The 24,117-nt window shown below is 40.8% G+C and overlaps 2 protein-coding genes across 2 annotated transcripts; one reads left to right on the top strand and one right to left on the bottom strand.

Annotated features, from left to right (window-relative positions):
- Nucleotide 1: 1 nt before the first annotated feature.
- LOC117809308 (kinesin-like protein KIF16B) lies at nucleotides 2–12,273 on the bottom strand. The gene is made up of 7 exons (XM_034678884.1): nucleotides 11,904–12,273; nucleotides 6,272–6,341; nucleotides 6,063–6,176; nucleotides 2,173–2,289; nucleotides 553–650; nucleotides 320–429; nucleotides 2–201 (listed from the first exon to the last, which is right to left on the bottom strand). Exons 1-7 carry the CDS (start codon nucleotides 11,948–11,950, stop codon nucleotides 2–4), a joined length of 756 nt encoding a protein of 251 aa, XP_034534775.1. The 5' UTR covers nucleotides 11,951–12,273.
- A 2,149-nt stretch (nucleotides 12,274–14,422) lies between these two features.
- On the top strand, nucleotides 14,423–23,074 carry snrpb2 (small nuclear ribonucleoprotein polypeptide B2). Its single transcript, XM_034678887.1, has 7 exons — nucleotides 14,423–14,541; nucleotides 17,071–17,142; nucleotides 17,242–17,414; nucleotides 17,507–17,641; nucleotides 20,804–20,839; nucleotides 21,473–21,561; nucleotides 22,702–23,074. Exons 2-7 carry the CDS (start codon nucleotides 17,079–17,081, stop codon nucleotides 22,859–22,861), a joined length of 657 nt encoding a protein of 218 aa, XP_034534778.1. The 5' UTR covers nucleotides 14,423–14,541; nucleotides 17,071–17,078; the 3' UTR covers nucleotides 22,862–23,074.
- The last annotated feature ends 1,043 nt before the right edge of the window (nucleotides 23,075–24,117 follow it).

Below are 24,117 nucleotides of genomic sequence, written 5' to 3'. Positions count from 1 at the left end.
TTCAAGATGAAGACTGAGGAACCGTTCCTCCTCCCTGAGTCGTTCCCTCGTGTCTGACCTGCGTGAAGTTGATGGTGAAGATGGCGTGCGAGCGGCTGCTGGTGTCGTTCATGCCCGTGCTGGCCGTGGTGCGGTTGATGTTCCCGGCCTCCATCAGCTCCTCCACGTCGCTGTAGTTCTGCACCAGGTGTTTGGACAGGTCTGAGGTCAGGAGAGAGGAGACTCACTGTTTGTCCACAGGGGGGCGCCAAACTCAGCAGGAGCTTTAAAAACAGCACCACATGTCGTTCCTCTGCAGGACTCTGTTGGTCGGTCTCACCTTCCACATACGGGCCGTCCTTCGGGTGCTCCCGGACTCTCAGGTTGTAGGTCTGGGTGGACTTCCTCCGCAGCAGGTCCCTCACCCTCTCGTTGTAGATCTCCAGGTAACTGCAGGAAGATAAAGTCCTCACTCAGAGCTCTGGATGTCTTAGTCCTCCAGGATTATGAGGAGCACCAGAAGGTGGAGTCCAGGATCAGATTGAGACTTGAATACAGAACTTCACAGCTCACCTGACTTCTGTTCGAAATGAGGCTTCATCCCATCGAGTGGCCCCGGCGATCCGGCTGAAGAGACCTTCACAGAACCTCGGGATCAGACCTGCGTCTCCCTGAACATCAGATCCAGATTATTAAAGAGCCGGACTCATCAAACACAAGATCATAAAATACAAACAGAAAGAGTGACATGTCGAGGAGAGACTCTGAAAGGTCTGATCAGATTCAAAGTGTCTGACAGCGTTAAAGAAGAGATGGAGCTTTAAAAAGGAAAATGTTAAAAATATTAAAATTACGCCTAAAAATGTATAATTATGAGATAAAAATTCAAACAGAAAAACTGAATAACTTTCTACTTTTTCATCAATTATCACATCTTTTTATCTCATAAATATGCCTTATTATCACAACTCTCATAATTTCAACATTTCATGTTAAAAATTTAACTTTTATTTCAAAACAGAAATTTTTCACCAAACTGCAAAATCTTGAAATTAATTTTTTTTTACAAATAATCTCAGTTTAAACTTTTGATTTATTTCTTATGTTATTTTTTTTTCTTAGCTCAGAAATTTGACTTTTTTTTTCCAAAAGTGAAAAGATGAATTTTTATCAGACAATTTTAAATATTTTTTCTCATAACTTTTTTAATTTCTGATTCATAGTTTTGGCTTTTTTCTCATATTTTTTAATTTATCTCATAATTTTTTTTCTCAATATTTTGGATTTATTTCACACAATTTTGTAATTTAGATCTCAAAATTGTATTTTTTTTTCTCATATTGTTTTTATCTTACCTGATAATTGTAAATTTTCTTCTCAGAATTTTTGAATTTATGTCCATCTATTTTTTAGCTTTTTCTCATATTTTTATATTTCTTTGATATACATTTGTCTCATAATGTTTACATTTATTTTTATCTTATCTTTATCTCATAATTAAATTTTTTGTCACAACATTTGAATTTATATCTGACAATCTTTTTTATTTTTTCCAACAAAAAGGTAATTTATATCTTATAATTTTGACTTTTTTCACATCATTTCGTTTTTTATTCATATCTTTAAATTTGTTTTCTCACAAGTATTTTTCTTATATATATTTTTAAATGTTTTCTCATAATTGTTTCTTTCTCTCTCATAATTTGAATTTTTAATTATTTATTTTGACTTCTAGAATTTGAACTTTTACCTTTTGATGTCATATTTTGACTGAGTATCTCATTATTTCAGTAATTTTGGGTTATTGGGTTAATATAACTGATATTTGTCTTCTTGTTATATCTTAATATTATGGATTTTTCTTGTATTATGGGTTAGTCTCACTTTGTTCTTTTAATATTTGACCTTTCTGTACCTTTAAACCTCAAAGAGAAAGATTATGTTTTTATATTTATCTGCTGTGTTGTGTGTCCCCATGTTTTGAGTTGTGGGGGTCTACAGACTCAGACTACCTCTGACTGATTGATGGAGGACTGATATGGATCATTAGTTTCACTGTCTCCTGTAATCTTTGTTGAATGAGACACGCCTGGAACCTTCCCTGACGACTTCAGAGTGATTGATTATTTATCACTTTCTGAAAGTCTCTCTGGAAAAGAGAGTCTGGAATGAGGAGGCTGAGTTTTGTCTCACTGGATTTCCCATCATGGTGTAGGACTTCCCGGAGCCGGTCTGTCCATAGGCGAAGACGCAGGCGTTGTAGCCCTCAAAGGCCGCCTTCAGGACATCTGAACCCAGATCCTTAAAGACCTGAAACATTAAAACCAGAAGGAACATTTTATTTATGTTGCCTCAGTGAGACACTTTAAGGCCGCTGACTCACTGACGCATGAGGAGGGGAAACTTTGCTCTCCAGATTTAGGTCCTCACATGACTCAGTGTTGACATTACAGAGCTGTAAAGTGATCTGAGAGCTCATGATGAGCCGGACTGCAGAGTAAACACAGAGTCCGCCCTACAAGCTCACATCCTAACCCGAGTTCAGCTTAGACCAAACATCCCAGAAGAGACCAAAGAGGATCCACTTTCTACCAAACACCCATTCAGGTCCTCCCAGAACACCTGGAGACATCTCTGTAGTGGAAGTCACTGCATTAATAACAGACATGACTCTGCAGTGGAAGTCACTGCATTAAACACAGACATGACTCTGTAGTGGAAGTCACTGCATTAATAACAGTCATGACTCTGTAGTGGAAGTCACTGCATTAAACACAGACATGACTCTGTAGTGGAAGTCACTGCATTAATAACAGTCATGACTCTGTAGTGGAAGTCACTGCATTAAAACAGACATGAATCTGTAGTGGAAGTCACTGCATTAAAAACAGACATGACTCTGTAGTGGAAGTCACTGCATAAAAAACAGACATGACTCTGTAGTGGAAGTCACTGCATTATAAACAGACATGACTCTGTAGTGGAAGTCACTGCATTAAAAACAGACATGACTGTATAGGAAGTCACTGCATTAAAAACAGACATGACTCTGTAGTGGAAGTCACTGCATTATAAACAGACATGACTCTGTAGTGGAAGTCACTGCATTAATAACAGACACGACTCTGTAGTGGAAGTCACTGCATTAAACACAGACATGACTCTGCAGTGGAAGTCACTGCATTAAAAACAGACATGACTCTGTAGTGGAAGTCACTGCATTAAACGCAGACATGACTCTGTAGAGGAAGTCACTGCATTAAACACAGACATGACTCTGTAGTGGAAGTCACTGCATTAAACACAGACATGACTCTGTAGTGGAAGTCACTGCATTAAACACAGACATGACTCTGTAGTGGAAGTCACTGCAATAAAAACCGACATGACTCTGTAGTGGAAGTCACTGCATTAAACACAGACATGACTCTGTAGTGGAAGTCACTGCATTAAACACAGACATGACTCTGTAGTGGAAGTCACTGCATTAAACACAGACATGACTCTGTAGTGGAAGTCACTGCATTAAAAACAGACATGACTCTGTAGTGGAAGTCACTGCATTAAAAACAGACATGACTCTGTAGTGGAAGTCACTGCATTAAAAACAGACATGACTCTGTAGTGGAAGTCACTGCATTAAAAACAGACATGACTCTGTAGTGGAAGTCACTGCATTAAAACAGACATGACTCTGCAGTGGAAGTCACTGCATTAGAAACAGACATGACTCTGTAGTGGAAGTCACTGCATTAATAACAGACATGACTCTGTAGTGGAAGTCACTGCATTAAACACAGACATGACTCTGTAGTGGAAGTCACTGCATTAAAACAGACATGACTCTGTAGTGGAAGTCACTGCATTAAAAACAGACATGTCTCTGTTTTTCAGTTTCAACATGTTGTCTTTTTAATATTTTCAAGCATCCAAACTCTGATGAAGTTGGGGTTGTAAATCAAAACGACCTGCTGTAGGCACTAATCTCTTTAATCTGTAAAAACCTCCTACAGTCCAAACGCTGGTGACACCACAGCTGTTCCAACCTTAATAACAAAGCACAGGGCCTTAAGAAAACTTAGCTTAGTCTGAACTGAAGTGAGTTTGTGTTCTATAATCCTCCTGCTGCCCACACACACACACACACACACACACACGTTCCCAGCCTAACACTGGGAGTTTAGACCAGAGCAGTCCAAGCCCAGAGAACTGAAGGGTCATGTGATGGATGGAGATTAGTCCTAACACTGCGCTTTAAATGCTCCACTGGGTACAGATCACTTTATACTTTGAACCGCTGGTTTGGAACAAAAACAGGCATTGTGGATCAAGCCATGGTCTTAATGTTTAACGGATATAAGAATCAAGCGGGTGGGGTTTTAAGCTTCCCAGAAAACAGGGAGGTAGAAAACCATAAAGAACAGTATAAACTTCGCCCCCCTCGACTTTTCTTTGGCTGTTAAACGGGTCCTCGCTTTGCCATCAACGGGGACCCTTGGCCCAGCATCCAGGCCTGTTCGCCATACCTAAAGTCTCTAAAAGTAGTATGGGAGGTAGCGCCTTCAGTTATCAGGCCCCTCCCCTTTGGAATCATCTACCAGTCAGGGTCCGGGAGGCAGACACCCTCTCTCCTTTTAAGAGTAGGCTTCAAACTTTCCTTTTTGATAAAGCTTATAGTTAGAGCTGGATCAGGCTTGGACCAGGTCTTAGTTATGCTGCTATAGGCTTAGACTGCCATAGTCTCAGACTGCCATAGTCTCAGACTGCTATAGGCTTAGACTGCTGTTCTAAGACTACTATAGGATCAGACTGTTATAGGCTCAGACTGCTACAGGCTCAGACTGCTCTAGGGTCAGACTGTTATAGGCTTAGACTGTTACAGGGTCAGACTGCTATAGACTCAGACTGCTATAGACTGAGACTGCTATAGACTCAGACTGTTACAGGCTCAGACTGCTCTAGGGTCAGACTGTTATAGGCTTAGACTGCTATAGGCTCAGACTGCTATAGGCTCAGACTGCTATAGGGTCAGACTGCTATAGGGTCTGTCTGCTATAGGCTCCGACTGTTATAGGGTCAGACTGCTATAGACTCAGACTGTTATAGGGTCAGACTGCTATAGACTCAGACTGCTATAGACTCAGACTCATATAGGGTCAGACTGTTATAGGCTTAGACTGCTATAGGGTCAGACTGTTATAGGCTTAGACTGTTATAGGGTCAGACTGTTATAGGCTTAGACTGCTATAGGGTCAGACTGTTATAGGCTTAGACTGCTATAGGGTCAGACTGTTATAGGCTTAGACTGTTATAGGGTCAGACTGTTATAGGGTCAGACTGTTATAGGCGTAGACTGTTATAGGCTTAGACTGTTATAGGCTTAGACTGTTATAGGGTCAGACTGTTATAGGGTCAGACTGTTATAGGCTTAGACTGTTATAGGGTCAGACTGTTATAGGGTCAGACTGTTATAGGCTTAGACTGCTATAGGGTCAGACTGTTATAGGGTCAGACTGTTATAGGCTTAGACTGTTATAGGGTCAGACTGTTATAGGGTCAGACTGTTATAGGCTTAGACTGCTATAGGGTCAGACTGTTATAGGCTTAGACTGCTATAGGGTCAGACTGTTATAGGCTTAGACTGTTATAGGGTCAGACTGTTATAGGGTCAGACTGTTATAGGCGTAGACTGCTATAAGGTCAGACTGTAAGAGGCTTAGACTGCTATAGGCTCAGACTGCTATAGGCTTAGACTGTTGTAGTCTTAGACTGCTATAGGCTCAGACTGCTATAGGCTTAGACTGTTATAGGCTTAGACTTCTACTGCACTGAGCTCCTCTATCTCCTCTCTCTCCCTGTCACTTAATATAAATCTTCAAAACCCCTTAAAGTTACTAACCATAGACCTTTCTTGGAGTCACTGAGCCCTGCTTCCCTGTTGCCTTATGTTTGTGGTCTTGGGCACCCCACTATGGCCTACCTCCCACCTACCCTTACATTTTGTTCCATCAAAGTCAGTTTTAACTCTCCTTTAAAAAAAAGAGAGCACAGTATGAAGAAGAGAAACTCTGACTGGTGTTTACCTTTTCCTGGGAGACGAAAGCCGAGCTCTTTGAGTCGGTGGAGTCGTACGAGAAGTCGTACGTGAAAGTCTTTGTCCGATCCCTCACTGAGTCTGCCGCGATGCTTTCAGCGAGCTTTAGGAAAGAACAAAAACACAACAACAACAAGGCTTCAGATACAATATTCACAGGTCATCACCAGTCCGTGTGAAGCTGTCAGTGTTCTCTACCTTCAGGTTGGTGACCGTGGTTTTGTTTCCTTCCATGTGAATGATGCTTTTTGCAGTCAGGTCCTTCTCCCTGTAACAGATCAACACATTTATATTCATGACTCTGCAGTGGAAGTCACTGCATTAAACACAGACATGACTCTGTAGTGGAAGTCACTGCATTAAACACAGACATGACTCTGTAGTGGAAGTCACTGCATTAAACACAGACATGACTCTGTAGTGGAAGTCACTGCATTAAACACAGACATGACTCTGTGGTGGAAGTCACTGCATTAAACACAGACATGACTCTGTAGTGGAAGTCACTGCATTAAAAACAGACATGACTCTGTAGTGGAAGTCACTGCATTAAACACAGACATGACTCTGTAGTGGAAGTCACTGCATTAAACACAAACATGACTCTGTAGTGGAAGTCACTGCATTAAACACAGACATGACTCTGTAGTGGAAGTCACTGCATTAAACACAGACATGACTCTGTAGTGGAAGTCACCGCATTAAAAACAGACATGACTCTGTAGTGGAAGTCACTGCAATATAAACAGACATGACTCTGTAGTGGAAGTCACTGCATTAAACACAGACATGACTCTGTAGTGGAAGTCACCGCATTAAAAACAGACATGACTCTGTAGTGGAAGTCACTGCATTAAACACAGACATGACTCTGTAGTGGAAGTCACTGCATTAAACACAGACATGACTCTGTAGTGGAAGTCACTGCATTAAAAACAGACATGACTCTGTAGTGGAAGTCACTGCATTAAACACAGACATGACTCTGTAGTGGAAGTCACTGCATTAAAAACAGACATGACTCTGTAGTGGAAGTCACTGCATTAAACACAGACATGACTCTGTAGTGGAAGTCACTGCATTAAACACAAACATGACTCTGTAGTGGAAGTCACTGCATTAAACACAGACATGACTCTGTAGTGGAAGTCACTGCATTAAACACAGACATGACTCTGTAGTGGAAGTCACTGCATTAAAAACAGACATGACTCTGTAGTGGAAGTCACTGCATTAAACACAGACATGACTCTGTAGTGGAAGTCACTGCATTAAACACAGACATGACTCTGTAGTGGAAGTCACTGCATTAAACACAGACATGACTCTGTAGTGGAAGTCACTGCATTAAACACAGACATGACTCTGTAGTGGAAGTCACTGCATCAAACACAGACATGACTCTGTAGTGGAAGTCACTGCATTAAACACAGACATGACTCTGTAGTGGAAGTCACTGCATTAAACACAAACATGACTCTGTAGTGGAAGTCACTGCATTAAACACAGACATGACTCTTTAGTGGAAGTCACTGCATTAAACACAGACATGACTCTGTAGTGGAAGTCACTGCATTAAAAACAGACATGACTCTGTAGTGGAAGTCACTGCATTAAACACAGACATGACTCTGTAGTGGAAGTCACTGCATTAAACACAGACATGACTCTGTAGTGGAAGTCACTGCATTAAACACAGACATGACTCTGTAGTGGAAGTCACTGCATCAAACACAGACATGACTCTGTAGTGGAAGTCACTGCATTAAACACAGACATGACTCTTTAGTGGAAGCCACTGCATTAAACACAGACATGACTCTGTAGTGGAAGTCACTGCATTAAACACAGACATGACTCTGTAGTGGAAGTCACTGCATCAAACACAGACATGACTCTGTAGTGGAAGTCACTGCATTAAACACAGACATGACTCTGCAGTGGAAGTCACTGCATTAAAAACATTGTCTGTGTGTTACAGTTTGTTGCTGCATGGATGAACTGAGTCATGTAAAAATGAAACCAGGTGTAAACCAAGGTTATTATAGTTAACGAAAACTAACGAAATAACGAAAACGAGAGGTGAAAAAACATTTTCGTTAACTGAAATAAAAATAAAAACGAGGCTTCACAAAAAAACGAAAACTAACTGAAACTGTATTGTGAGTTTACAAAACTAACTAAAATAAACTAAAATGATAGAGAACATGTCTTTAGTTTTCGTCTTAAACTCAGTATTTTGAGTGGATATGTAATAAAGTCAGAGACTGATCGGATGGACGTCTCTGCTCTCTGCTCTCTGCATCAGCGCGGGAGCGCGCCGAACGGAGCCTGCAGCTGACGGGCGCGCGCACTCACAGCGAGGCAGAACTGCAGGGGGATTAAATCGAGACGAACTCTCTCGCTCCGACTACCTGCCCTGTTTATAACCGTTCCTGTGTGAATGCCCAACAAGTAAGTATAATGAGACGGAGAACTGACTTTTCCTGTCCATAAGCATTCACGTGTGTTAAAACCTATGGTTAAAACTCCCGAGAGAGAAAATAGACGCCATGAGCGCATGCGTCATCTCATATTATGAATCACCCATATGATCCTGTTCTGTTCATTTATCATTATAAGTGTTAATGGTTCATTGGTGGCAGTGGTATTAGAGTGATATGATTATTAGTATACTTGTAGTGGTAGCATCTGAATCATTATCTCTGTATCAATGATTATTGTTTATTGCTTATTTTATTGTTAAAGATGTATCAGTGAGTCACCATATTATTTAACACTATAGAGGGTCAGTAATGCTAGCCTAAGTGTCCATATTGTGACCATCACCCTTATGTTTGTGTATTTATTTGATGTGTTTCCGACCACACTCATACCTATTCCTCTGTGGCCTCATTGGGTCTGCTGAACTGTTGTGCTGTACAAGGAGAATATTCACTAAACGGTTAAAGCTCCCTCCTGTCTCCTGTCCAGTGTGTTCTGACCGACACCCCAGGGAGAGTACTATCCTTCAGAGTATCTACCAGTATTCCCTATTTTTTAGGATATGAATTTTTTGTTTGTTTTCTGCCAGTTTCACTTCAGTTGGCTCATTCGCACAAGCATGACTGTCTCTGATAGGAGTAAGTGCCTTGCAATGGAAGGTGATAAAATATGTGGACCATTTCTCAAGGGGGAAAATCCCACTAATCTTAAAGTCCATTTGAAAAGCTCACACAAGACGGCTAACCTAGCATACCTTGTCAAGGCAAGAGAGAGCGGCCAGGCCCCTTACCCTGAAACAGAAGCTAACCCCCGGCCAGGCACACAGGCAAAAAAGACTAAAACTAATACTGAAACTAATAAAAACTAAACTAAAACTAAGCATTTTCAAAAAATAGAAACTAAACTAAACTAGCAAACCCGCTTCAAAAACTAATTAAAACTAAACTGAAATTGAAAACAAAAAGTCAAAACGAAATAAAAATAAAAACTAATGAAAAATGCAAAACTATAATAACCTTGGTGTAAACATGATCTGCTGACATCATAAACCCCGTGTGACTGAACCTGAGCTGAACCAGCTGACAGGTGTGTTTGTTCAGTCGTGTATTGTCGTCCGTCTCCACCCCAGTTTATTCTCCGGGTCGACTCCACCCTTAAAGACCGAGTCAAAGCATGAAGACAAACTCTGCATGTCTGAGCGTGAAGATTCAGACTTCAACACGTCAGCAGTTAAGAGGTGATCAGTGGGACACGCAGGCGTCAAACAGTAACTCCACAGCATGTTGTGTAACACCACGGCATGCTGTGATCATGAAGCAGACACATGAGACTTCACTTGAAACCACTCCTGCTGTATCTCCTGCATTTTACACAGCTGTTATGCTTTTAATTACTTCTGTATAACACCTTTGTTTACCTGTGATTTCAGTGTACTTTAACAATAAATCTGCCCCTCCTCAAGAAGAGTTAAAACACTCCACAATGGTTTCTGTCAAGTCCAGTATTTAAAGGTACAGTGTGTCATATTTAAAAGGGTACAGTGAGTAGTATCCATCTACTATAGCGGGTCCCCTTCAATGGAGGCCGCCATCTTGCACGTCCATTTTTCTACAGCAGCACAGAATGGACAAACTAGTAACATATGTGTTTACGATGATAGAAACTTGACAAATGGACGATCATACTCAGAGCTTCTTGTCCTCGAAGGCCACCATCCCTTCACGAACACGAGGGGTGAGCAGGGGAGCGTTTCAATTTTAAGAACCGACCGCTAGCTATGCTAAACATGGCATCTATGCGGCGACACACCTGTCCTGTTAATGGTCCGTTTGTGTGGCAGTCGCGTTAGCTAGCTGTGACGCCGCGGCATGGCGTGTTTGTTTACATGTTACAGCCATGATCAGTCTCTGTGTGTAGTAGAGTGAGATTCAGAAACAGAGAAAACTGCAGTGACTGTCGCTGATGTTTTCTTCTTCTTTCGCTGTTTAATGCAGTTAGCGTTCTTCTTCTTCTTCTGTTATTTAATGCGGTTAGCAGACAGCTTAAAGACGCTCTATAGCCTCCGTCTGGCGGGAATACTGCATTACAACCGGGCACCGGAAAAACAATTAAATTAGTTCTTCAATTTTCAATTAGAGAACAAATATTTGAGCATCTGAAATCATGTTCCATCCCTAATTTCTACACACTGTCCCTTTAAATGCAATCAGACTTCAAGAGGGGGCTAAGTGCACCTCTGGCCACCCCTGGATCTGCCCCTGTTTAGGATGTTAGGATGCTGAAACCTGCAGCTCTGAAACCAGCTGCCCTGAAACCAGCAGCCCTGAAACCTGCAGATCTGAAACCTGCAGCTCTGAAACCAGCAGCCCTGAAACCTGCAGCTCTGAAACCTGCAGCCCTGAAACCTGCAGCTCTGAAACCTGCAGCTCTGAAACCTGCAGCTCTGAAACCTGCAGCTCTGAGACCTGCAGACCTGAAACCAGCAGCTCTGAAACCAGCAGCCCTGAAACCTGCAGCTCTGAGACCTGCAGTCCTGAGACCAGCAGCCCTGAAACCAGCAGCTCTGAGACCTGCAGCCCTGAAACCAGCAGCCCTGAAACCTGCAGACCTGAAACCAGCAGCTCTGAAACCAGCAGCCCTGAAACCTGCAGCTCTGAGACCTGCAGACCTGAAACCAGCAGCTCTGAAACCAGCAGCCCTGAAACCTGCAGCTCTGAGACCTGCAGACCTGAAACCAGCAGCTCTGAAACCTGCAGCTCTGAAACCTGCAGCCCTGTAACCTGCAGCTCTGAGACCTGCAGACCTGAAACCAGCAGCTCTGAAACCAGCAGCCCTGAAACCTGCAGCTCTGAGACCTGCAGTCCTGAGACCAGCAGCCCTGAAACCTGCAGCCCTGTAACCTGCAGCTCTGAGACCTGCAGTCCTGAGACCAGCAGCCCTGAAACCAGCAGCCCTGAAACCAGCAGCCCTGAAACCAGCAGCCCTGAAACCTGCAGACCTGAGACCAGCAGCCCTGAGACCAGCAGCCCTGAAACCTGCAGACCTTAAACCGGCAGCTCTGAAACCATCAGCCCTGAAACCTGCAGCCCTGAAACCATCAGCCCTGAAACCTTCAGCCCTGAAACCAGCAGCCCTGAAACCTTCAGCCCTGAGACCAGCAGCCCTGAAACCTGCAGCCCTGAAACCAGCAGCCCTGAGACCTGCAGTCCTGAGTCAGTTCATGTGATTTAAACACCCAGGCAGCCAGTGACCTCAGTTAGCTTCATCAAACCTCCACATTCAGACTAAACATCAGTTCAAACATCACAGTTAGCATCAAACAGCCGGGTCCTGGTCTTGGACTCACCGTCGGTTCATGGGTCGGACCCGGACTGCCACCCGGACCGATGCCATGTCGCATCCCGGTCTAGAGGGTCCGCTGAGAGACTGAGGAAGTCCGCTAGCTTCAGTCAGAGCCGCTTTATAGCAGCTAACTATGCTAACAGGCTAACTAGCTAGCTGAGCGGGATGAAGACATGAAGAGGGTCAAAGGTCACAGAGAGATAACCGGCTGAGTGAACACATGAACGGAGCAGATAGAGGAGAGGGTCGCCACCGTGGACCGGGGGTTATCGGGATCCGGTGACACCGCGTCGCCATCCCGGTGTGGACCGGCTCAGATCCTCCATGGTCCCTGTTAGCCTGTTAGCCTGTTAGCTTCATATGACATAAAGCAGTCAGGCAGCAGCTGATAATAACATTACAGCTGTACGGAGGCCGGGAGAGGACAAAAAAAGCGCAGAGTTGAATAATCACTGAGGAGACTACAGACTGCTGCAGATGATAAATTATAATCAAATTAAACTTGTTCTCATTATTTTATAAGAATAAAAATCACCTCAGATAATAAAATGTCTTATAATTTCACCAATTTAATTTCTAATTAGGATTATTTTGAGAAAACTAACTGGATTATGAACAAAACCTGACCACAGACTGCATTAAAATACAATTATAAACACTCATTGTCTTTTACCTAACAAAGTTCTCAAATCTTTTATAGGTAAGTTTTAAGTTAATTAAAATGAATCAACGACATTCACATAATAACAGTTAGTAGTATATTAGTAGAGCAGGGATTCCCAAACTTTTCAGCCCGTGACCCCCACTGTCCCTCAGAGTGATTTAATGTGTCTTCATTTAGCTGGTCTGCAGAAAATGACCCTACCTATATGAGCATGTGTCTGTGCTTCCTGTGCTGTTATGAATTAACCTGCTGCTACTGATGCTTTAGATAATTAAAGGTGACATATCATGCAAAATCGACTTTTTAATGGTTCTCTACCTGAAATATGTTTCCCTGGCATGTCTACAAACCCCCCGAAAATGAAAAAAATCCATTCTGCCCCTGTTCTGATTTCTCCACCTTTCTGTAAATGTGTGCTGAAACCAGCCGTTTCAGACTTCCGTGTTTTTGTTACGTAACAACAATATCCGGTCTGTAACAGAGTCAGAGCTCGGAGCTTGTTCAGCCCATAGACTGTATAAAATACAACTCAACCCCTCCTCTGTTTTTCATTACCTGTACACATGTGTGCTAACAAGGAGCTTAGGAGGGAGGCATGCTAGTTGTAGGCTGTCTTAATAAACACAAAGGTCGCTTTGACTCCCCACGTCTGCAGATTTGAAGATCTAGTGGATGAGTTTTAGTTTTCATGGATAAGTGCTAGCGCTAGTTAGCATATAGCCACATAGCTACATGTTTGTAGCTGTGTACCAAGACACACGTCGACATGCTGACAAATAAAACAACAAGAAACACTAAATCTGTGACCAATGGTTCAGAAAGGTCCTGCTGCAGGTGCCTCCCCGTCAGGATTAGATTCTGGATCAGATTCAGAGGGTTGAAGTAACGCGGGTCTGTGAGCAGCCGTGTATATTCAGCCAACATGTAAACATTAGATCGACGTGCTGGAGAGCCGAGGCCACATCCACTTCCTGAGGGGGCGTGGTCAGAGAGAAAACAGCCTGTTCTGAGGAGGACTGAAGAAGAGGGGTTTTCAGGTAGACCAAAATCTGATTTCAAAGTGTTTTTTTGAGCACAAACTTTAAAGACATGTTTTGGGGACCTCTTAGACCAATATATGTTGATGAAAAAAACGTGATATGTCACCTTTAACTGTTCACTAACGCTAAACTTAGGAGTCATCTGGAAACAAAGAAAGGCAGAAAACTCATTACACTTTATATTTTCAAGGTTTTATTTGAAGTTGAGCTACTATTTTTGTTGATGTCTTTACTATCATGGTTAAATTGTACTATTTTTATATAACTTAAAAAAAAAAATTCTGGAGTGGTGCACTTTGGGAACCCCTGATGTAGAGTATGCTTCCTCTTTCCATATAATATTATATAGACCAGTATGGTCATAAAACAACAGTCTGGAAGAATGGCTTGTGTTTATTTTATTTATTTTATTTAACCTTTATTTAACCAGGTGAGTTAATTGAGACAGTTGATAAGCTTAATAACCTTGATATAAAAGAATCTGATCGATAAAATTAACAAAATAAAATATGCATATATACTACATTGGGGGGAATTATTACAAACAGTGTCTCAAACTGTAAATAAATGAATAAAATACCAGGCATATAACAGAAAACAAAAGGAGCAAGGAAAATACAATCCTCAAAACAAGACCATCATTTAATCATAAGTAAGAAAAGTCATTTTTTAATCTTTCTTATAATCCTAATGGAGTCACATTTCTTCAGTGATGAGAGAAATCTCCTAACCTCGTTTATAAAGCAGCTGAAGGAGGGTTAAGCATGTCCTGTATATGCGTCTGTCTGTACAGACTGCCACATCCAACATGGCGGCTACGTTGACAGCTGAAGTTCTCCTCCCGGCCTGCTGGTTGCGCACGCGCAGCTGGATAAAGCGTTAGCTTAGCGGCGCCTTCAAGTGAGTGTTTCCTGTTTAAAGAAGAGAGAGGAGAGGAGGTGAGTTTAATACGAGTCTGTTTGGTTCTTATGTCTCTGTGGATCTGTTTATAACATCAGGACGGATTATAGAAACTTAAAGATTCATTCCACATCAGATAAGAGTTTATTAACCCTTTAAACACCACTCAGCACTGTTAGCTGGGGAGCTAACAACTGCTAACCCTATGAATGAACGTGCAGTGAACGCATGCTATGCTAACACTAGCATAACACGAGCACTAATAAACCTGTTATCAAATAAATAAATAAAAACACTAAAACTTTAATATTTATATACAGAATAACAGGAAGTAGATTCATGTGAGGACTGGGTGAGTGAGTGAGTGAGAACATTAAGCTAACTTCACTCAGTCATGGAGTAATAGAAGCTAAAGGTGCATTTCAAAGAGGTAGAATATTATGAAAGAGTTATTTTAATTCAAAAAGTTAAACCTGTATCCGTGACATGTGTAAAGTGATATAATTCGAGCTTTTTTCTGTGATTTTTTTGGCTTTGATTTTGATGATTTTTGCTCATGAAAGTCAGAAATCCAGCACCTCAGATCATCAAAATATGTCCTAAAATCAATCAAAACAACAAGGAATGTCCAATTAAGATAAGAGATAAGATAAGATATTACTTTATTGATCCCCCGGGGGGGAAATTCAGTTGTTACAGCAACCCAGACATAAGTACAATCAAGAGAGAAGTTTCAATAAGTACAAAATAAAAATAAAAATAAAACAATAAAACAAAATAACATAAAATAAAAAATAAATAAAATAAAATAAAATAAAAATAAGTAAAATAAAATAGATAAATAAAGCTAGAATACAATTTAGATATATACAATGTTACAAGTGGAATTCAAATTAAATAGCAGTAATTACAGGCAGTATTAAAAAAAAAATGTTTCAGTAGTGACAGGTTGACATGGTGTGATTATGGTTGGTATTGACAAATTAAGCAATAAATAGAAGAATATTTGTGTGTAATATGACCATGGGTTGTACTTAGAATAGTAATGTAATTTAACAAAATATAATATAGCAAGATAATTATATAATACAGTATATTATACATTATAATGCCAGCAGCAGTCAAGAGAGAGTTCAGGATGGGATGATGGAGTGTGACAGACAGAGCAGGGATGTTATGGATGGATCTGTTCATGGGGGTCAGTGGTCAGCATGGTGCAGTCTGGTGCAGTCTGTGGCCTCCATTACTGTTCAACAGTCTGATGGCAGTGGGCACAAAGGAGCGCCTGAAGCGTTCAGTCTTGCACCGTGGTGGAATGATGCGCTGACTGAACGAGCTCCCCATCAGCCACAGCTCAATTCATGGAAAGCATCCTCAGTTATACACTTCTTACTTGTTTGGGGCTCCTTTTTTATGAATTACTGCATTTATGTGGCACATCCAACAGATTCTCTTTGCGTGCCAGTCAAGCTGAGTATATAAATGTGAGGAGGAGACCATTCAGTGGTAGTTTTGGTGCTGTGGGCAGGAGCAGAGTCCTGCTGAGGAATCTCCATAAAGCTTGAAAATGTCCAGTTAGACGCCATATTGACTTTACACCAACACCAGCAGATGATTTGTGTCCTAAACTAGACTTAAGGCTTAAAAAACAGTTTTATAGATATTCAGATTTTTTGTTTCTTCCTTTTAAAAAATATATTTTTTTAATTTTCTTTTTTTCTTTAACTGTTTCTTTTGATTTTTCACAGCCTGACATAATTTCTAGATTGCTAACCAACTATATAATGAAGAAAAAAATAAACATACATATGACAGAAAAGTAAAATTAAAATTATCTTGTTAAATATAAGAATTTTTTTTTTTACATTTTTAGGGAGTATAAGGATTTTTTTGTTTGTTCGCGTTAAAAAAAAACTTTTTTCAATTTTTTTTTTTAAACTGTTTATTTTGATTTTTCACAGCTTGACACAAATTCCACATTACATACCAACTATATAATGAAGAAAGAAAAACAAATAAACGTAAAAATATTAAATAATAATATCTTCATTTTATTTTAATGTAAGAATACATTTATTTTATTTTAATGTAAGAATACATTTATTTTATTTTAATGTAAGAATATATTTATTTTATTTAATGTAAGAATATATTTATATTACTTTTTTTAGGGGGAATTCAGATTTTTTTGTTTGGTTGTTTTTTAAGATTTGTAACATTTTAAATCAAATTTTTTTGTTGGTATATTTAGATTTTTTTTTAAGTTGAACTTGTTCCTAGAAATGCTCAAGTTGACCTTCATAAAGCTCAATAACTTCCTGAAGTTAAGATTATTATTAGATCTAGAATGCTCTGTTTTTGCCACAGTGTCAACAGGCTGAGGTGGAATATGCCGGACTCCTTTCCTCTGATATTTCAGAATGAATCACAGTGGTTATCAGGTTTCGACCAATCAGAATGAAGTATTGAACCCAGCTGAGTGGTCCGGTTGAATCAGACTCTGTGGTCGTTGTTTACACGTCATTGTTTGTTAGTGACTCTGATCTGATGCTCTTTTTGCTTTTCAGACTCCAACATGGATATCCGACCAAACCACACGATCTACATCAACAACGTCAATGACAAAGTGAAGAAAGACGGTGAGCGGACGTGACATCGTGGAGATAAAGGTAACCCTTTAAACTCGGTCTCCTCTGTGCTTTAAACGTTTCTGTGCTTCCCCTCTCGCCCTCTTGCAGAGATGAAGCGCTCGCTCTACGCGCTCTTCTCTCAGTTTGGCCAAATTGTGGAAATCGTGGCCATGAAGACCATGAAGATGAGGGGTCAGGCCTTCGTCGTCTTCAAGGAGCTCGCCGCCGCCACCAACGCTCTGCGGCAGCTGCAGGGTTTCCCCTTCTACAACAAGCCCATGGTATGTATGACGGCCTCTCAGGGGATCGATGGTGCGTTTGAGTCGTGTGTATCGTTTCATTGAACTTTGGCGTGTGTGTTTTTATTTTTCAGAGGATACAGTACGCCAAGACGGACTCTGAGGTCATCTCCAAAATAAAGGGAACGTACGGGGATAAGGAGAAGAAGAAGGACAAGAAGAAGAAAGCTCAGGAGCCGGCAACCAGCCTGGCAAAGAAACCAGCAGCTGTGAGTTTCTGCAAGACGTTAACAAAACATGGTCCTCTGTCCTTGATGATGATGATGATGATGATGATGATGATGATGATGATGAAGGTATGATTGGTTGTGCAAATGTTGAAATTGGACTTTGTGACTCACTGGCCAGGCTGACAGGTTGATGGAAAATCCAACCAGCCACAAACACATTTTTCACCTGAGCTCGTTTACATCAGGAGGTGAGTTCAGGGGTCTTTTAGCCCCCAGAACTACTTCACCCTGAACTAAAAGGTTCCTGGTCCCCCATTGTTGTCTGCGTTTCGACCGTGGGCTGAAGTCCCGGGTAGATTGTGTAAATCAGGCCAGTGACGTATGGAGGAAAAAAAAGTAAATGCACTACACCACCAGACCAGTAGAGGGCAGTAACACAAAGAGGAATGCCATTTATCACAGATGGAGAAAACAATGACTGTGAATGGTTTTTGGAAAAATTTGAAGAATTTTTTTTTACACATTTTTATTTTTTTTGACAAATAAATGTTCAGAAAAAAATTAGAATTTTTTTTTTTTTTTACAAAGAAAATTTTGAAAAGAAAAAAATTGAACAATGGAAAATTGAAAAAAAAATGTTTTACAAAGACTTGGGGAAAAAAAAAAATTTTTGACAAAAAGAAAATTCTGAAAAGAAAAATTTGGACCAAAGGGAAAATTGAAAAAAAAAATTGACAAAGATTTGGAGAGAAAAAATTTGACCCGGAGCCTGTTGAAAAAAGTAATTTTCTTCAAATTTGAAATTGTGCTCCAAAAGCAGAAAAACATGAAAAAAAGTGAAAATTTTGCGCCTTCGGTTAAAAACATGGAAAAAGCAAAGAATGAATCAACACCAGTAGAGGGCAGTATACCATTCATCACAGATGACACCATAGAAGCAGACGGACAGGCAGGTATCATTATGAGCAACACAACAGTTAGCCTGTTAGCATGAAGAGACTCAGCTGGTCTGTTTTAGATGGTGCTATATTTCATCACAGATGGATTCACTGAATCAACACGTGAGAGGAGATAAGCGCGAGTAGCAAAGACGTTTCAACACGGCTTTAAAATCCTTTTGTGTTTCGGTTTAAACGGCGACCCTGTTAACTGGAGACTCTCAGCCGGATGCATCCCTCATAAACATTGACCAAAAAAAAAAAACTGACATGTTTTTTTACTAAAAAATATTTTGGAAAGAAAAATTTGAAATAAAAATTTTTTCGAAAAAAAAAATTTTTTGACCAAATTTTTGAAAAAAAAAATTTTTTTGACCAAATTTTTGAAAAAACTATTTTTTTGACCATTTAAAAAAAAAAAAAATATTTGGTAAAAAAAAAATTTGACAAAAAAAAATTTGACAAAAAATGTTTTGACAAAAAAATTTGACAAAAAAAAATTTGACAGAAAAAATTTGACAAAAAGTTGATCCAGAGCCTGTCGAAAATATAAATTTTCCTCAAATTTGAAATTTTGCTCCAAAATTAGAAAAACCTGCGCCTGCGGTTAAAAACATGTAAAAAACAATGAATGAATCAACACAACAGTTAGCCTGTTAGCATGAAGAGACTCAGCTGGTCTGTTTTAGATGGTGCTATATTTCATCACAGATGGATTCACTGAATCAACACGTGAGAGGAGATAAGCGCGAGTAGCAAAGACGTTTCAACACGGCTTTAAAATCCTTTTGAACTCAAAAAGCCGTGATCGCAGAGATCGGACGGTGTTTCGGTTTAAACGGCGACCCTGTTAACTGGAGACTCTCAGCCGGATGCATCCCTCATAAACGTCTTTAGACCATCATTAAATATCTGATGAGGATATTTAGAAATCTTAATAAAAACTAAACTAGTTTGCATTCCCAGGAACTCCCTCTGTGTTTCAACAGCTGTGTAAACTCCACAAACACTGACACGTTCAGCTGAAGGTCTCCAGTTTACAGGGTCACTTTTAAAACCGGAACACCGGGAGGAGAGACGCGTTCACGGTGGGCTGAGAGAAGACTACTGTTACAAGCTGCTAAATCAAGAGAATCACAGCTTCTTCTTTTGAAAAGTACACACACATACAAAAAAGATAGAACAAATAAAAACTAATGAAAGAAAGAGAAATCAAGAGAATCACAGATGGAAAAAACAATGACTGTGAATGTTTTTTGGAAAAAAATTGAAAAAAAATTTGAAAAAAAACTTGACAAAAAAACTTGACAAAAATAATTTGACAAAAGAAAATTTGAAAAAAAAAATTTGACAAAAATTTTTTTGGGATAATTTTTTTTGACTAAAAATGTTTTTGAAAAAAAAATTGACAAAAAAGTTGACCCTGTCGAAAAAATTAATTTTCCTCAAACTTGAAATTGTGCTCCAAAAGCAAAAAAACATGAAAAAAAAGTGAAAATGTTGTGCCTGTGGTTAAAAACATGGAAAAAGCAATGAATGAATCAAAACAAACACTGACACTTTCAGCTGAAGGTCTCCAGTTTACAGGGTCACTTTTAAAACTGGAACACCGGGAGGAGAGACGCATTCACGGTGGGCTGAGAGAAGACTACTGTTACAAGCTGCTAAATCAAGAGAATCACAGCTTCTTCTTTTGAAAAGAACACACACATACAAAAAAGATAGAACAAATAAAAACTAATGAAAGAAAGAGAAATCAAGAGAATCACAGATGTGTGTGATGTTATTGTGGACGGAGGGAGGAATAAAAACACTGAGGGTAATCTACCAATCAGACACGTTCAGCATTGCAGGCCCCGCACCCCGGAAGTCCTGGGACCTTTGAAAAGTACTACCCCCCTAGCAGGGGCTTTTTAGGGGGGAGATTAGACCCCTGAACTAAATTTAGACCCTGGGTCCACCGGTCCAAACGCTCGTAGTTCAGGGGTAAAGTTCTTCATCATGCATAGAACAGTTTGTGGGGATAGACTCAGACTGCTGCAGTGAACACACGGCTCCTCTCTGCAGGATACACCAGATGATATCAGACAATCTGTCCTCCATCATCATCATCATCATCATCATCATCCTCATCCTCATCATCATCACTCTGGGCCTCTTACAGGATATTACCTGGCAGCAGTGACCTGATGCTCCTCCGTTGAAGGAGCTGAGTCTGTGGCGTCTCTTTTAACACGGCGCTCCTCTGTTTGTTTGTTTGCAGGGATCAGCAGCACCTGTTCACTCACCTGCAGTCCAGGTAAGACCTCACATTCAGACCCATACATATTTACATTCACAGATTATATTTGGGGCCAAATGATAAGTCCACATCAGTCTGAAGCACACTCTGTCTGAGAGCCGGAGATCAGAAAAACCAGGTCGTCTGATGTGACGTAAAAGTCAATAACTGGGAACCCAGAAAGAGTCTCAGAGGTCCCGCTGAGAGCGGTTCTAAGGTTTGAGTCCTCCTAAAGTGTTGTTACATCATCACCAGACTCCATTCATAACTGCTGCTCTAAAGCGGCCTCCGTCTGGGATTGAGTTTCTCTTTGTGTCTCTGCAGAGAGTGATGTAACCGCTGTCTGAGGTTAAAGTCATCCTCCTCATGAAGCTCCCTCTCTCTGCAGGGATCCTTTCTGTAACGTCCTCAGACTCTTAGAATAACAACCTGAGCCTGTCAGGGACAAAAACAAGACCTGTTAGTGGAGGTACGGGGTCTGACGTTACAGACGTTACAGCCTGTTTACCTGCTGCAGGCTGGATGAATCTGCTGGATGTGTATTTAACCTGATCGAAGACGTTGAACAGAAATCTAATTGTGACCGGCCGACCGGTCTAAAGACGAGACAACACTCAGGATTTATTGATCCGGATCATGTGGTTCTTTCAGGTCCCGGACAATCCTCCAAACTACATCCTGTTCCTCAACAACCTCCCCGAGGAGACCAACGAGATGATGCTCTCCATGCTGTTCAACCAGTGAGTGCAACACTGTGTGTGTGTGTGTGTGTGTGTGTGTGTGTGTGTGTGTGTGTGTGTGTGTGTGTGTGTGTGTGTGTGTGTGTGTGTGTGTGTGTGCCACGTGTGTGTGTGCCACGTGTGTGTGTGCCACGTGTGTGTGTGCCACGTGTGTGTGTGTGTGCCACGTGTGTGTGTGTGTGCCACGTGTGTGTCTGTGTGTACGTGTGTATATATGTGTATTTGTATATATATGTGTGTGTGTGTATATGTATATGTGTGTGTGTGTGTCTTTGTCCGTGTCCGTGGTTGTGTGTCTGTTTGTGTCTGTCTGTGTGTGTGTGTGTGTACGTGGTTGTGTGTGTGTGTGTGTGTGTGTATATATATATGTGTGTATGTGGAGGGGGGGGGTGTCTGTGTGTGTATGTGTGTGTGTGCGTGTGTCCGTGGTTGTGTCCGTGTGTATATATGTGTTTGTGTGTATATGTGTTTGTGTATATATGTGTTTGTGTGTATATGTGTTTGTGTGTATATGTGTGTGTGTGTGTATATGTGTGTTTGTGTGTATATGTGTGTCCGTGTGTGTGTGTATATATGTTTGTGTGTATATGTGTGTGTGTGTATATATGTGTTTGTGTGTATATATGTGTTTGTGTGTATATGTGTGTCCGTGTGTTTGTGTGTATATGTGTTTGTGTGTATATGTGTGTCCGTGTGTGTATATATGTGTTTGTGTGTATATGTGTTTGTGTGTATATGTGTGTTTGTGTGTATATATGTGTCCGTGTGTGTATATGTTTATGTGTATATGTGTTTGTGTGTATAAATGTGTTTGTGTGTATATATGTGTTTGTGTGTTTGTGTGTATATGTGTGTCCGTGTGTGTGTGTATATATGTATTTTTGTGTATGTGTTTGTGTGTATATATGTGTTTGTGTGTATATGTGTGTCCGTGTGTGTGTATGTATATATGTGTTTGTGTGTATATATGTGTCCGTGTGTGTGTATGTATATATGTGTTTGTGTGTATATGTATGTTTGTGTGTATATGTGTGTCCGTGTGTGTCTTTTTGTCTGTATGTGTCTGTGTGTGTGTGTGTGTTTGTGAAACCCGTCCGTTTGTATGTGTGTGTGCTGACGGTGTGTTTTGGTCCTCCTCAGGTTTCCTGGTTTCAAAGAGGTCCGTCTGGTCCCGGGGAAACACGACATCTCCTTCGTGGAGTTTGAGAGCGACACGCAGGCGGGCGTGGCTAAAGACGCCCTGCAGGGCTTCAGGATTACGGCCACCTGCGCCATGAAGATCACCTACGCCAAGAAGTAGTTCCTGTTTCTGATCATGTGACACAAAGAGACTCTGAGAGGGGGGGAGGGGGGCGGTCCCTGGATTTCCGTTGTTGCAACAGATCCTACTCAGTTTTGTAAATCCTGCAGAGATTTACCTGCAGTTTCATTTTTTACTTTCTGTTTGTCGGGAGGGTGGGCGAGAAATGTTCGGCCGCCATCTTGGTTTGTAAAATAAAAACTTTTACACTAACGTCGTTCTTCTTCACGGACAAACTGAAACACACTGCACTAAACACAGACATGACTCTGTAGTGAAAGTCACTGCATTAAACACAGACATTACTCTGTAGTGGAAGTCACTGCATTAAACACAGACATGACTCTGTAGTGAAAGTCACTGCATTAAACACAGACATGACTCTGTAGTGAAAGTCACTGCATTAAACACAGACATGACTAGTGAAAGTCACTGCATTAAACACAGACATGACTCTGTAGTGGAAGTCACTGCATTAAAAACAGTCATGACTCTGTAGTGGAAGTCACTGCATTAAACACAGACATGACTCTGTAGTGGAAGTCACTGCATTAAAAACAGACATGACTCTGTAGTGGAAGTCACTGCATTAAACACAGACATGACTCTGTAGTGGAAGTCACTGCATTAAACACAGACATGACTCTGTAGTGGAAGTCACTGCATTAAACACAGACATGACTCTGTAGTGGAAGTCACTGCATTAAACACAGACATGACTCTGTAGTGGAAGTCACTGGATTAAACACAGACATGACTCTGTAGTGGAAGTCACTGCATTATAAACATACCTGACTCTGTAGAGGAAGTCACTGCATTAAAAACAAACATGACTCTGTAGAGGAAGTCACTGCATTAAAAACAGACATGACTCTGTAGAGGAAGTCACTGCATTAAAAACAGACATGACTCTGTAGTGGAAGTCACTGCATTAAAAACAGACCTGACTCTGTAGTGGAAGTCACTGCATTAAACACAGACATGACTCTGTAGTGGAAGTCACTGCATTAAACACAGACATGACTCTGTAGTGGAAGTCACTGCATTAAACACAGACATGACTCTGTAGTGGAAGTCACTGCATTAAACACAGACATGACTCTGTAGTGGAAGTCACTGCATTATAAACATACCTGACTCTGTAGAGGAAGTCACTGCATTAAAAACAAACATGACTCTGTAGAGGAAGTCACTGCATTAAAAACAGACATGACTCTGTAGTGGAAGTCACTGCATTATAAACATACCTGACTCTG

The sequence above is a fragment of the Notolabrus celidotus genome, unplaced genomic scaffold (assembly GCF_009762535.1).
Source record: "Notolabrus celidotus isolate fNotCel1 unplaced genomic scaffold, fNotCel1.pri scaffold_251_arrow_ctg1, whole genome shotgun sequence".
Classification (NCBI taxonomy): domain Eukaryota; kingdom Metazoa; phylum Chordata; class Actinopteri; order Labriformes; family Labridae; genus Notolabrus; species Notolabrus celidotus.
Note: the sequence above shows the minus strand (reverse complement) of the source record. Positions and strands in the feature narration are given on the sequence as shown.